At 37.5% G+C, this 14412-nt stretch overlaps 1 protein-coding gene across 1 annotated transcript in view; it reads left to right on the top strand.

Annotated features, from left to right (window-relative positions):
- Positions 1–11126, top strand: part of ZFHX4 (zinc finger homeobox 4) — a 197192-nt gene extending 186066 nt beyond the window's left edge. Inside the window, exon 10 of the mRNA XM_038130229.1 lies at positions 4920–11126. Coding sequence (XP_037986157.1) covers positions 4920–4942 — 23 coding nt within the window. The 3' untranslated portion in view covers positions 4943–11126. The remainder of the gene's footprint in view (positions 1–4919) is intronic.
- Positions 11127–14412: the final 3286 nt, after the last annotated feature.

Here is a 14412-nt window from a genome sequence, read left to right on the forward strand (position 1 = left end):
ATTGTGTCTTTAATTTGCTAAAACAGGTATTATACAAAATAGAAGACCTTTTTTCTCAAGAACAGTAGATAACTGTTTTCTTATGCAATATATTAAAGTTTATATTCTCAAAGGGTTTTTTGGACTCAGGCCCCAAAAGCAAGTAAAGTGGCATATTTTAAGCTAAAATGCAAGTATTTTTGCTGTTACTAAAACCAAAAATAGTGTCTTGTGTCAATTCTCACATTTGAACATAAAGGCAAAAAAAAAGTCTAATTTTTATTAGCACACAGTAAAATAAAATCTTACCATTTGTGGTGAACTTTAAAATAATTTGGAAATTATGCAATTGAATATAATTTAAGTCCAGTAGATAAAGATGAAGAAGAAATAAGAGAAATGCAGAAACAACTACATTGAACAATGCATCAAATGCCATCATCTCTTATTGTTGACTCAGTTATGCTTGACATCTATGGAAGCAGACATCTTCAGTGTCTCCCAAAGGCTGAACTCCAAGAAGATAGAGAACAAGCAATTAACAGAAGAAGGAAGAAGAGATATTAATTGACAAAAATATTACTTTGTTACCTTTTTAGTTGAAAAAAAAGGGATAACTTTCTCCCAGTGGAAAGCACAGTGATGAACATACACAGTAAAGAAACAAATTATTGAAAGGACACATGTAGATGTTCAAAACTATTACATCTTTGACTGCTGACTCTCCTGCAGCCTAATCTAAAGCTGGTGCTATCTCCTCACAGCCATGTGTGAGTTGAACTTCCAGGAGGTTTAAATCACAGAACTCAAATCCCTCACTTCTACCTGCTGTTCTATTAAATAATATGGATATAGGCAGGTGCATCTCTTACTGCCTCTTTCTGTGTTTCATGCATGACGCACAGTTGTCAATGCATGTTTGGGAATCCTGGTGCCTGTCTACTGAAACACACCTTTCAGGAGACACGGGTGATAGGATCGTTGCTTTATAAACCCCAAGTTCTCTAAGACACAAGCTGGACATTGTCATGCTCTGCTCTCCCCAAGCAGCTATACTTTGGGATATGCATAATACCAGACTAAGACATATCCAAGAAATTTGCAGTAGTAATAACATAATTGGTAGAAAGCAGGGTGCTGACATATTCCATTGTAATTCTGGATTGTTCTCTTGGATTTAGGTGCTGAAATAGTTTTTTGAACATATTCATAGAGACCGATTGTTTCTGTTTGAGAATGAATCACATTTATTTATTATTTAGTCTTTTTTTGTGAATATAAAGTTTAATATAAGTTCTCCTTTATATGTTCCTAGGGAACTACTAATTTCTACATATCTGCTTTCCGACCTAATATGATAACTATGACCCAAACTACAAATTTATCCAGTAACTGCTGCCCTAAGGTTCCTGAAAAGAGGAAACTCTGCATTTCAGCAGAAACTCAGTATTTTAGCAAATAAGTCATCAAAGGTGCAGGAGGAAAGAGAGTGCAATGATTTATACAGAGTTTTACTTTCTTTTTTTCTTTACACAATAGTAATTAATTATTTTTGCTAGTTGTTGGTAATTATTAATGTTGTATTTCTGGTAAGTTTGGATTCATTAACTAATATACAGATTCAAGACCTGTGTTAAATTAAACTGGAATATAAACCAAATAAGCAATCCAGAATAATATCATACCATATAAAGATGACTAAATAGTGATACTATCAGAGTTCAAACAAATATATTTTGTTATTGTGTTCAATTTCTCTCACAAAATAAAAAACAGTAATTTTTTTCTTATTCACTTTTCTTTCTGGTAGGTGATAAAAGCACTGTTCAAGAGAGGAATCTGTAGTTTCAGCCCTTTCCCATTTGGCCAGGAGCCCTTATTCAGATCAGAAATAAAATGTTTAAGTAAAAAGCAAAAAGGCTTGGAACTGTAAATGGAAGCAACCATAAACTTTGGATGTACAAACTACTGCTACATTAGTGCTATCTCAGTCATTTTTTCTTTTCTTTTTTTTTTTTTTTTTGTACACACAAGGAATGTTTGCTGTTCTCTATTACAAATTAACAAAACATTTTTTTCCTAACTGTATTATTTCATTGGATAGTGGACAAACTATCAGGTGTACATTGTGTTTCTTATATTCTTTCTCAAATCTGAGCTGATTATTAAAATAGTTTTTCAAAATTTTTTTAAGAAGTGAAACACTATTTCAGATTACACTGTCTCTGTATAAGCTGTCATTTCGGCTAACATCACCAACAATGTATTTTTCCTGCACTGTAATTGTTTTAAGCATGGCTATTTTCTGATTGCATGCAGCTACTCTTGCTTATTAGAAATAATAAGTACTTAGATATAAACATATTAATATAATACTTCATTAGAAATATTTAGTTAAGAATTAGTTAAGTGATGGCTTGATAAAAAGAAATGTCTTTATTTATTATTTATCAAGCAAAACCATCATAGAAATATTTTATGCTTTTATGATTATTCCACATTCAATATGGAATGATTAGTTTATTTCAAACTACAATTATTTCAGGAGCATTTTGTGATTCCTGTTCTGTTACTACAGGTTTTTTTCCCCTAGAAGAGTTTGCAAGATTTGCATCTAGCATGAGATTTTGTTGTTACTGGTAGGCTGAGTGATCAGCAGCCAGACATTTGACCAGTATCTCATTTCCTGTCTTCTGCAGGTGTCTATTTACATATAGGAAGCCATTTCTTCCTGGCAGTCAAATTATTTTACTTGGTTTGGATGGACAATCTTGTTGACTGGTTTCCTTGACACTGACATGAATCAATAAGGACACAACCCATTCTATGTTCCTGAAGCTGAGATGGTCATCACAGTAAACTGCTTATTATGCATTACCACTTATACCTAAAAGTGAAAGAGGAGAGCCAATGTCGTGTAGTTTCAGATTCCAAGCTATGTAACAAACCTAGACTCCTGGTTCCAAGAACCTAAGGATCATACGTCTTGCATGCAAAATATCATGCTAGTGTTTTCAGGGTTTAGTACCTGTTTGAATTGACACAAATGAAATCAATGTGTGGACACTGTTGGAGGTTTTGTATAATAAATCCTAGGTCCCTTTTGCTCATGCTTTAATAAGTTACCTTTTCATTTAGGCTGAAGTTTCTTTACTATTAATTTAATTTTTTTGTTTAGTTTTCTCTCATTTTAATGTGCTACATATACAACATCTTCTCCAGTATCTTACCTTTAAATTAACTCATTGCTTACAAAGCAGTTGTCTCATCTTACCTTAGTTTCTACATGTCTACAAGAGACTCTAAAAGCAAAATAATTTCCTCTTTTGTTCTTTGGTTTTACACTTACTGGGTTTACACATTGGAAACATTTTCTCTTGCTTCTTAGTACCTAGAGGCTTCTAATCAAGTACTCCTGAAACTGTTGTGTCCTTCAGTTTTAACTGCTTGACTTGGTTAGTTTTACCTTGAAGACTTTCAATTCTCAATGGCTTTTCAACATATAAATTAAATGTTTCATCTGAAATCTGAACATAGATGCTTTCAATACCTTTACTCATTATCTGTTAAGTATGTTCATTAATCAACATTTCCTATTTTAAATAAAAATGTATTAATCTGACACTTGTGATTACAGTCTCCTAGCAACTTTCTCCAACCTGTCCTTTTCATTTCTATGGACTAAGGCCAGAAAGGAGTGAAGATAACCCTAATTCTGCATGTGGTTTAATGCTTTTCTCCATGTGGTATAACTTTAATTTGTTAAAGTAGCTGATATCTGTAATTTCATTGGACTAATGATGAAGTACAGTATTAAACTTTCATTCTACATGTCAGTGTAACCTATATCATAGAAAGAAAAATCTTTTCCCCATGTATTCACTTGGAGCCTGCAGTTAGCAGGCTGATTGTTTCTCACACAGAAAACTCCAGCAAGGTATCTTAAAGGAAAAACTTAATTCAAAAGGTTTTTTCAATATCTCAGTAAGAATCAACTTTTCTTCATTTTGCATGCTGCTCTCCTCAATCCAAGTGGCTTCATGAGGTAAATTTTCTTGTCCCCAGTTGCCAAGTGCCTTTTCCTTTTTCAAGTCCTCCTCAAGCTTTTCTCTGAAATTACTTCCTCTTCTTTTTATTTATGTCCATATAGCTATAGTTTTTTTTTCTCCTGGAACATATTTTCATGTTCTGTCATAGCTCATTCTTACAAAAATTGTGTAAACTCTTCTCCTTAGGTGCCTGATCTTACAATCTCTGGCACCCTGTGGGACAGCCGCAGTGCTTTCAGAAAAGGGAAGTCTGTAATTCTACAAGAGTAGATCTTAAAAATAATAGTTCACAAACCACCATATATATTTATATATGTATAAACTTACGTATGAAGAAACCCATTCTTCCTTCCTATCAGGGTGCAATTCCTCATATTTCATCATGCTTGAATTTAGGGCTGAACAGATCTGTTCGTACTGTTTGTACTTACTCCATAGCTCCATCTTTATTGGATACACAAGGAGAAAGCACGACTAATGACAACATCAGTGTTCATCCTTTCTATGTAAACCGATGCTGTGAAATTAAGCATCTGATCCTGTTCTTGAATTTAAATTTGCTAGTCATCCATATTCTTTACAACACTATTTAATACAGACATGCAGGAAAAAATCTGTAGATTTTTGAAGGAGTGAGAGCCTGCATATGCTCAGGGCTTTAGTATGGGCTCAAGCTTTTGTTTCTATAATATGCATAGGGCAAACACAGATAGCCTGAGTGCACTATCCTCTAGGAGGTATGACAAATTCATTTTTTCTTTGTTGAGACAGCCAACATCCTGGTCTTGTGTGGTTTGTAGCTGGATATAAATTTAGAAAGAAAGAGCCTAGGAGACAGGCTCTTAAGTCATGCTTAAACACAGTCTAGTCTTTGTCCCATTGTCTTTGCAGAGAAAGAACCTGAATGTGAATGAAGAGACTATTCCTGTGGCACTGCTTTTAAGAAATCATGGATTCCAGCCTGAAAACATGGGCACCCAGAAGTTTGAGCTCCTTTGCTTATTCTAACAGTCACAGGAGGGAAACCATGCATGGATTCTGCCTGGGAAAGAAATGAACTGGAGAAGCAATAAAGAAATAGAGAGCATGCTGGGGCACCCACAGATCCTTCTGCAGCACCAGTGATGTCAAAGTTGAAACTGATGCTGCTTTTATGACTCCCTAATTCTATGATGTCTTTTTTTAATGTGGGTTAGTGGAAGAAGGCAGCATGCATCCTGTCTGTTTTTATCTACTATTGAGCTCAGTGACACTGAACAATCTGAGAATACTTGCAATACATGGAGAATACTTACCATGTGAAATGCATTTGAAATTACTTTAGAAATTAACTCTCTTTGGCTGTTTATACTCTCTGTGGTTGTTTATAAATACACTCAGTTGGGCTCAAGCACTCAAAGCCATCTTCCTATGATGGGTAGTGAATTTACTAACATAGATGGGAACTGTGCCATGTATACTGGCCAGAGTACCAAAAAACCCAGACAAAGTTTAGTTTTCTGGTGTAGTATAGTGTAGCTGTTAAACGTTGAACTCCTATATCTGATCTGGTCAACAAAAGTTAATTGGATCTGTATTTTCCTGTTTTCTCAAACTTTGTTCAAATTTTCTTTAGGACTTTCACCATTCATTTTCAACATCAAATTACATACTATTTTTTTGGCTACAGATACAAGCTAAGGCACTGAGGAAGTACACATTGAAACACCTTCAATCATTTACCAGCAGTTCTGGATAAACAGGGAGGTGTCTGTTCAGTGGAGGTTGGCAAATGTGACACAACTCCAAGAAGGGACAGAAAAAGGACCTGGGGAATTACAGGTCAGCCTGACCTCAATGCCAGGGAAGATCATGGAGCTAATCATCTTGAGTGCCATCCCATGGCATGTGCAGGACAATCAGAGCATCCCAGCCTGCATGTGTAAAAGGCAGGTCCTGTTTGACCTTGTCCCACCTGCTGATGCAGCCTCACCTTGAGTCCTGTGTGTAGTTTTGGGTGCTACAATATGAGAAAGACATGCAGCTGTTAGAGAGTGTCCAAAGGAGGGCAAAAAAGATGGTGAAGGGCCTTGAGGAGCAGCTGAGGTAACTTGGTCTGTTCAGCCTGGAGAAGATGACACTGATGGGAGAGTTAGGGGAAGACACCAATATCTTCCCTCTGGTGGCAAGTGACAGCTGGCTAAACATGAGCCAGCGGTGTGCCTGGCTGACCAAGAAGGCTAATGCCATCCTGGCTTATAGCAGCAAGAGTGCGGCCAGGAGGACAAGGGCAGCGATCGTTCCTCTGTATTTGGAACTGGTGAAGCCACACCTCAAGTTCTCTGCTCAGTTTTGGGCCCTTCACTACAAAAAAAGACACTGAAGCCCTGGAGTGTGTCCAGAGAAAGGCAACAGGCCTGGTGAGGGGACTGGAGCCCAAGTCTTATGAGGAGCAGCTGAGGAAGCTGGGGTTGTATAGCCTGAGGGATAGGAAAAAAAGAGCACCTTTTTGATCTCTACAACTCCCTGAAAGAAAGCTGTGGCAAGGTGGGATGGAGGGGTAGTCTCTTTGCCTGAACAACAACTGATAGGATATAGGAACTGGCCTCACGTTGCACCAGGAGAGGCTTAGATTGCATATTACGAAAAACTTCTTTATGGAAAAGGTTGTCAAGCACTGGAACAGTCTACCCATGGAAGTGGTTGAGTCATCATCCTAGAGGTATATAAAATACCCGTACATGTGGTACTTGGGGACATGGTTTGGTGGTGGATTTGACAGTGGTAGGGCAACGGTTGCACTTGATGATCTTACAGGTCTTTTACAAATTAAACAAATTCTTTGATTCTATGATTCTAGATTGGATCTCGCTGGTTTTAGTTCATTGATTCACAGGTTTAGAGGAATGTTCTCTCTATGTTATGTTAAGAATAGTAGCAATGGGGAAAACAAAATGGGAAATAGAAGACTTACAGAAAGACTTAAAGCTGTATAGAACATTTACCTGCTTACTTAATCAGTGCATTTTGCTACTATCAGCTTCTTCTCTATGGGCTAAATTCAGCTCCATCTTGGAGATATCAATAAAATTAATTTCTCCTCCTGGAAAAAAAAAATCTCTTTCTGGTTCCCGCTGCTTGCCAGCTACTTTTCTGGTTTCTCTGCTTCAAACTTTCTCCATACCTTTTCACTTTCATCTTAATATATTCCTTTGTCTCCTTTCCCTCCTTCAGCTATCAGAATTGAATTTTGTATCTACATAAGTTAATGCAGTGGAAATATAGTAGGATGGATTATATATGTTATACAGAATAGAATTAAACAAAATTGCACACACTAGCAAGAAGTAGTTTTTAGGTCTATCCTTTATTTCTGGCTCATTGTGAAAAAATAGACTTGAATTAACCAGTTAATTACTAGTTCTTAGAAAAATAAACTATTTTTTCTTTTAAAAAAAGGAAGAAAAAAGGCAAGTTTGTTGGACAATGAAAATTAGTGGCTGATTTCTACAGGAAACTTCTATACTTTGAAGTATTAAACAAGAATGAAAGAATGGAAGAATGAAAAAAAAAAAAAACAAGAGAGAAGAAATGAAGGAGAAGAGAAAGAATGAAGAAAAGAAGCAGAGACAACTATGTAACCCAGTTACATTTTGTTTAACCTCAAAGGAAGATTTTGCTCTCCTGCAAGTTATTCACTTATGCACTTGCTATGAAATCAGCATTGTGAGTAAGTTGATAGCCTGTACAGGGAAGGAAAGAATGGCAAGCTGATTACTTTATGGTTATTTCACAAAACTGATGAGACAGCAAATGATATTCAATCCTATTAAAAAGACTAAGCACAGCCTTTTTTCCACCCTTGAAAAAAATTCCTACATTCCTTGTGCTGGGATTGGATGATATGATTCTACAATTCAGGGAGTCTGCAGAACATCTGCAATGAAATTGGTTTTCTGTGGAAAACTGATGAATCACTTACTGCCAATGACTGCAAGGAAAAGTACTTGTTTATGCCCTTATGTAATGAATTTTTATGTGGTGAAGTTTGCTGTTTATAAAAAATATACTTTCAGTTGCTGCAGATGTAAAATAATAGAATTGAGAATTTAGACCACCACATTACTGAAAAGGCAGTCACGAACAGAATATCATTGTCTACTTACAAAATGCCAAAAAGGGGCTTTTACTTCTGTAATAGAATTAAAATTTTCATCCATTCCATAAGGTCTTACAATACAAGAGAACAAAAGAAAAAGCAAGGACAATATTAACAGTTACCTTTGTTAATGTATTTTAAAATAAAATTAATGCTTCTACCAAAAAATACATGCTCTACTTCAAAAAGTAGATCTAATACATCATGCTCATGAGCAGTTCCTGAGAAAGCAAGCAGAGTCTCTCTGTAATAATGGAAAATCAGTTACATGCTTTTCCTTGAATATCCTCCAACAACCTCTTTAAAGCATGAGTTAAAGTAATAGCTTAGGTGTAAGAACTAACCATTTCACTGTGAAAATCAACCTTTCACAATCATAGGTATCTTAAGAGAGTTTTATGCCAGCAAATTAATTAGTGGAGCAAATTTTAAGAATTACCAAACTGTTTTATGCTTACATTCAGCAAGAGTTGAATTTGATTGTTACAATCTTTTAGTTTCCTTTAGAATCTTGAAAGATTTCAGTGAAGTATTTCACAGCTTGAATGTTACTTCTTTTTTGATCCTGTTGTGTACTTCCAGGAATAGCTGTAGGTGACTGGAAATGTGCAGTATCTATTCTTAATGACTAATGCATTTTGCATTTCTGCAGCAAAAGCTGTTTTGCTGTGTGTGTGAAAAACTTTCAAGTGCCATTTTCCTTATACTTCTCATCTCCTTGTCCTGATATCTATATTGGTTCTGCAAGTATGGATAATGCACCAGTTTTTCTTGGATCAATTTATATTTTTATGAAGTTGGGTTTTTGTGGCACTAAGCAATGATGCAATGAGCAACCTGCACTTTTTTGTGCCTTGCCACTCTACCACCTTGGAAATCGTTGCAGGGTGACTGCTGTTGCTGCTATCAGTCACAGGGATTGTGAAAGGATGCAAGAGACAGCATGCTGCAGGTCCATCTATATCTTCTGTAATGGCCAGAGTTTGCTTAAACCTGGAAACAACCAGCCAAACACTGGACTGGTACCCTGTTTCCCACAACACATATAATAGAAGCCGTGCCACTTGGCTAACTACCCATCTCATGCTTGCATCTGCAGCATGCTCTGACCATTCAGGCATTGCTTTTGAAGAATTACCACACACCACACGGGACCATTTTGTCCTCAGTATATGGAATGAAGAGGAGTAAGTGCACAGTTTTTTCATACAACAGGCCCTCTGAAATGCTCACATTGTCTACCCTGCAGCCACATTCCTCTAGAGCTCTGATTCTTGTGTCCAGCACCTGCCTCCAGTTTTTCTCTATTCTTATCCTTTTTAATACAGAGAAATCAGGGATAGGCTGTCATTATTGGTAGTGTAGCAGTCATGGAGATGTTAGAGCCTTTACGAAAAGTATCCTGAAGCAATGGTCATTATTTTGAACCATGTGACTATTAGGTGGAACAATCCATGGGATCCACAATCTTTGGTAGCAGCCTGCATCAAAAGAGGCTGGGGTTAGAAGTTATCAATAAATACTGCACATACATCATAGAAGCTTTTATTAATTACAGAGACACTGTTTAGTGGCTATGGTAGCTAGTCATGAGAAACTTACCTATTTAAGTGCAAACAGACACAAAAGCATTTTAAGAAAAGCTTAATTAGCCCTGGGTCTGCATTATGCACACTGCTTCTTATGCCTTGTCATAAGCCACACATCTCTACCCAGGTAATTGTCTCTCACATAGTATGTTCGTAGTTTCTGTTGTAGTTTAATGCATCTGAAATTAAGATGAAGATCACCAGTGACAAACCAGAATATCATCCATCCAGAATACCAAGCCTGTTGTCCCTTACTGCACCATGCACAACCATGAATTAAGACTATGTATTAAAACTGGGTACAACAGGAGAGAATTCATTCAGAGTAACCACATAACAGGCAGCAGACCTCAATAAAACGGGACAAGTTTCAAAACTCTTTGCAAGTCTTCAGAGGTAATACATATTCCCATGTAAGAGTCAGTAGTGCCACAGATGCAATTTACTGTCTTTGCCTGCTGCAACAGGCAGGCACTCTCCTAGGGGCCTATCCCCAGGCAGTGCCCTAGCTCTAGGCAGAAAACCCTGATCCTTTCTGCACCCTGTCTTCAGGCCACAAAGGAGAACTAACTACAGAGAGTAGGCAAGCAATCTTGTTAGAGAATCGGGTACCTGAAGACTTCTACTGAACCTGTAAGATTTTTTCCATTAAGGCAATGTATCCCCAAGGATTATTCTTGACACAGCTATTGCATCAGAGGTATCCCTGCCAATTGCACAATCCGGAGATGCTATCTAGGGTTATTTCCTTGTACAGTGTGTCCTGAAGGACTATTTAGGTAAGGGCTTTAAGCAAGATGGCGCACCAGCTATTGGCAAGTCACTAAATACTAGGGAACATGATGGGATGTTTTGGGCACATTAATGGAAGTTGCCAGTTCTGCAGTCAAGAAGTTAGAAAGAAGATTGCAACGAATACAGAAAATGGCAGAAGAGGGAGGAGTCAGCTTTTTGCCCTCTCCCAAGCTATTCCAACATGCTTCGTTTTCCTTTACAGCCCTTCCAATATAGCCTAATGGAGAGCATTTATAAGACTCATAACCTTTTTTCTCCCTGAAATATCCTTGAAACATGTCCCTCAAAGTAGACAGATATGAGATGAATGGTAGCACACTGGCCAACTTTATCACACTTTGCACCAGTTTGTTCTCTTAGGAGACCCAAGATCAGAAAGATATGTAGATGAGGATTTTGTACTTATTAAAAACTGCCTGCAATACATAGAACTACCTGCACTGTCGGGTCTGCTGCCCACCCAGGGATGCCAGATGTGGGGTTTCCTGCCCACCCAGGGATGCCAGATGTGGGGTTTCACGTCCCAGATTGTGGTGACCCCAAAAGATGGAAAAGTCTCTCCTCCAACCCGTGCCTTCAAAGAAAGACTCAGTAGTCTTCTGTTGTCTGTTCTCAAGGTTGTTTATTGTTGGTTATCTAAAAGATTCTTCTCCCTGAGCTGCTGTGGCCCATTCAGCAGCTCAGACAAAGGCACACCGCCCTCCCAGGAGGCTGGTGCCATCTTTTATATCATATATTACGTACTACATGCTTATGCTTTTTCTCCAATACCTACTATCTATATTGAACAGTGACTTTCTACTCTAAACCAATCTGTGAGTGCCAACATCACCAAAGACATGGAGGCTAGGAAGGAGAAAGAAAGAGGACAGGGCACACCCAAATCCCTCCATCTTAGAACTCCTTACCCCCATGTATAAAACCTGGACCCCTGTGTACAAGGCTTAAAACCCCCCTGTACAGCACTCAAAAATCCTTCCTTTCACTTCGTGATTATCTCTACTATGCTATCTAAACTTGTGTGTGTGTGGCTTGTAATTCTTCATACAGAGTTAGTAACTTGCTCCATGGGCTAAGATCAAAACCCCACGAGTGTCTTTGGCTGCATGCCAGGGTCTCAGAGCCCCCTGCCAGCAGCTCTGGCCATCCAGGGCACCCAGAGGAGAGTCCTGGGTTCCGACACTGCACCTGCTGCTGTACAAGTCTGCCAACACTTCTTATCTGAAATAGGTCTGCATTTTTGTATACAGATCAACAGACAGGTTGAGAATTCGAAACCCCAGGTATGCTCTAGAGAACAGAAAAGATGACTAGTAGGCTTTAGCAGATGCTGTACAAACATGCCTGTGCATGTTTGTGATTCATCAGGTGCCAGCCTGAGAGGGATTCTGCTGACAAATGTCTTTTCCTTGAATGGTATTTGGCCACTTTGCCAGTTCCTCACTTTGGAAGCGGATTGCCCTGGAATGGCAGAAACTTAAGACAGTGGATGTTTTAATGTTGTCAGCATGTAAAATGCTCTTGGGAGGTTGAAGGCAGGCAGCTGTAATCTATTCAACCCAATTCTACCAAGAGTTCCTCCAGGGAATAGGTAAGGGGTTGAAGCACCACTTTGAAACTGCTTCTTGGTTGTACACACTGTGACTTGCAGCAGCTCAAGCTACCATACTGTTTTAAAAGCAAATGACCATCAGTTTATTATCTGTTGTGGCAATAAGCACCACCCTATCCTGAGCCCAGTCATGCCACAATATTCTCTTCTCAGTACAAGCCAACGCAGCTTCCTAGCAAACACACAGTGAAGCGTAACAGCTATGACTAATCTGCTCAAAAGAAGAAATGTGAAAAGATAATTTGCTTAAACCTAAAACTGAAGAAATTTTTTAAGAGAAGTCTAAACTAGTTTCTCACTTTGCATTTTAGTCTCATAAATGACAAAGTATGAAGTCACCCACTGAGTAATAAATAACCACTCTTCCAGAAAAACTCTCCTATGAAAAAGGCAAATCTCAGAACCTCCTGTTCAAAAATATAATTTATTTGTCAACTTGGTTTTCATAAGAATGACACATCCCAGATAACAACTGCATTAGTATTCTCAAATAAGGACATTATAATAGGTTGTATTTAGCAAATACATATCTTTCATCTTTCTTCCCATTGTCTCTTTACTAATGCTGAGATCATCCTTGTCCATCATATCTCACACAAAAAAAATAAGTATTTCCAGGTAAGGCAGAAATCAAATATTATTCCTCTCATTTCCTTCACAGAAGCTCCCACTTTTAAACCTCCTATTAAGTTATTTATATAAGACCTCCCTTAAAACATACAGAGTAGATAGAATGGTTCTTTGCAGAAGTAAAAACCAGCATTCTCTGACTCCTTTCATCTGAATGCCTCCCCAGTCACACCTTGTGGCAACTGGTAATTCTCATTCAAATTATGATAAGTTTTCTAGTATGTTTATTAATGTAATTAGTCTGTTTTATTTATGCCTTCATTTTTTGATTTTTGATAATGAAAATGTAGCACACAAGGTCAACAGAGCACAAAAAAAACTGGTAATAAAAGGCTGTAACTCCTATCCAAGACTGAACAGAAATTCTGGTCCTTTAGCTTCCTTAAATTCTAAGCATTTATCCTTTTCACTGATGCACATATGACTACTCACAAGAACATTCTAATGGTAGCTGAATACTAATCCCCTTTGGTTTAAAGATTAACATTCCAAAACAAAATTTATTCCCTCTACTACAAGAAGTAGGACCAGATGTAGCAGTCCTTTGTTAAAGTAGAGTTTAAACCTGAAAAATATAATGTTTATGAGGACAAATTATCAAGGTAATTAATATGTAAAACTAATTATTCTTTGATTAGTCTACAAAGAATCTGATTTTTTTCCTGTAATATCTTTAACTAAGACTCTTCTGCAACTTATAGATCACAAAACACAACAAAACAGAATTGAAATATTTTTAAAAGTATGTTTTTAATTTTAATGTGCTTCAGGAAAATGATGAATAATAAGTACTAAGAAGGTAAGCTGGTAGTTACTTTTTCAATATTCAAGTTGGAACCCTCATTAGTCTCATTAGTGACTACAACTGAGCAAAGATTTTACCATATGGGAGATAAAAAAAAAAATCTGTATCTGACACAAGCAACCATTCTTTTCCCAAACCACCTACTTCTGTGAGATGCTTTGTACCTGCTTACTTGCATCGAAAATAGAAGAACTAAACCCCCACCTGAAGATCAAGGTTCTTAGGGTAACAAAAACTGTTTATGCCACAAGACACAGACTTTACAAACTGTAAATACCATGGGCTACAAACCCAACACAGTGATGAGGAGGTGCTACAGAAGTAGGCCAATGCTTTGGTACAATAAGGTAGCATAAGTTAAGCATTAGAAGTTTGACTCAGAAAAAAAAAAACAAAAAATGAAACAACAGTAGAGTGTGATATAGCAGAGCCAGCAGAAACCAGCTGTACAATAGAGGTACTAAACTGCTTGAAACAGGTTTTTTTATCGATAGTGTAACAGGGATGAAAAACAGAGCACAAACTTTACCCGCATGAAGCTGCAAGAGACAAAACAAACCCCAGGAAATTCATACAGCTTATGCACATCAAACAGCAGGACAGAGGGAGGTGGAATGAAAAAGGAAGATAACATTCTTTAATATTCAGGAAAATGAAACATTTCTGTATAGGAAAGAAGCAAACTCCAACATAAGAAGGGCATGACACCTAGCAGAGGCCAATACAGAGAATCCATGTTCTTTTGATAAAATATTGCTCTGAAACTTCAGAAAAAATGAAGAGTCCACAGCAAACAAAGGTCTGCTATGATTGTA

This window comes from Motacilla alba, chromosome 2, assembly GCF_015832195.1.
Source record: "Motacilla alba alba isolate MOTALB_02 chromosome 2, Motacilla_alba_V1.0_pri, whole genome shotgun sequence".
NCBI lineage: Eukaryota > Metazoa > Chordata > Aves > Passeriformes > Motacillidae > Motacilla > Motacilla alba.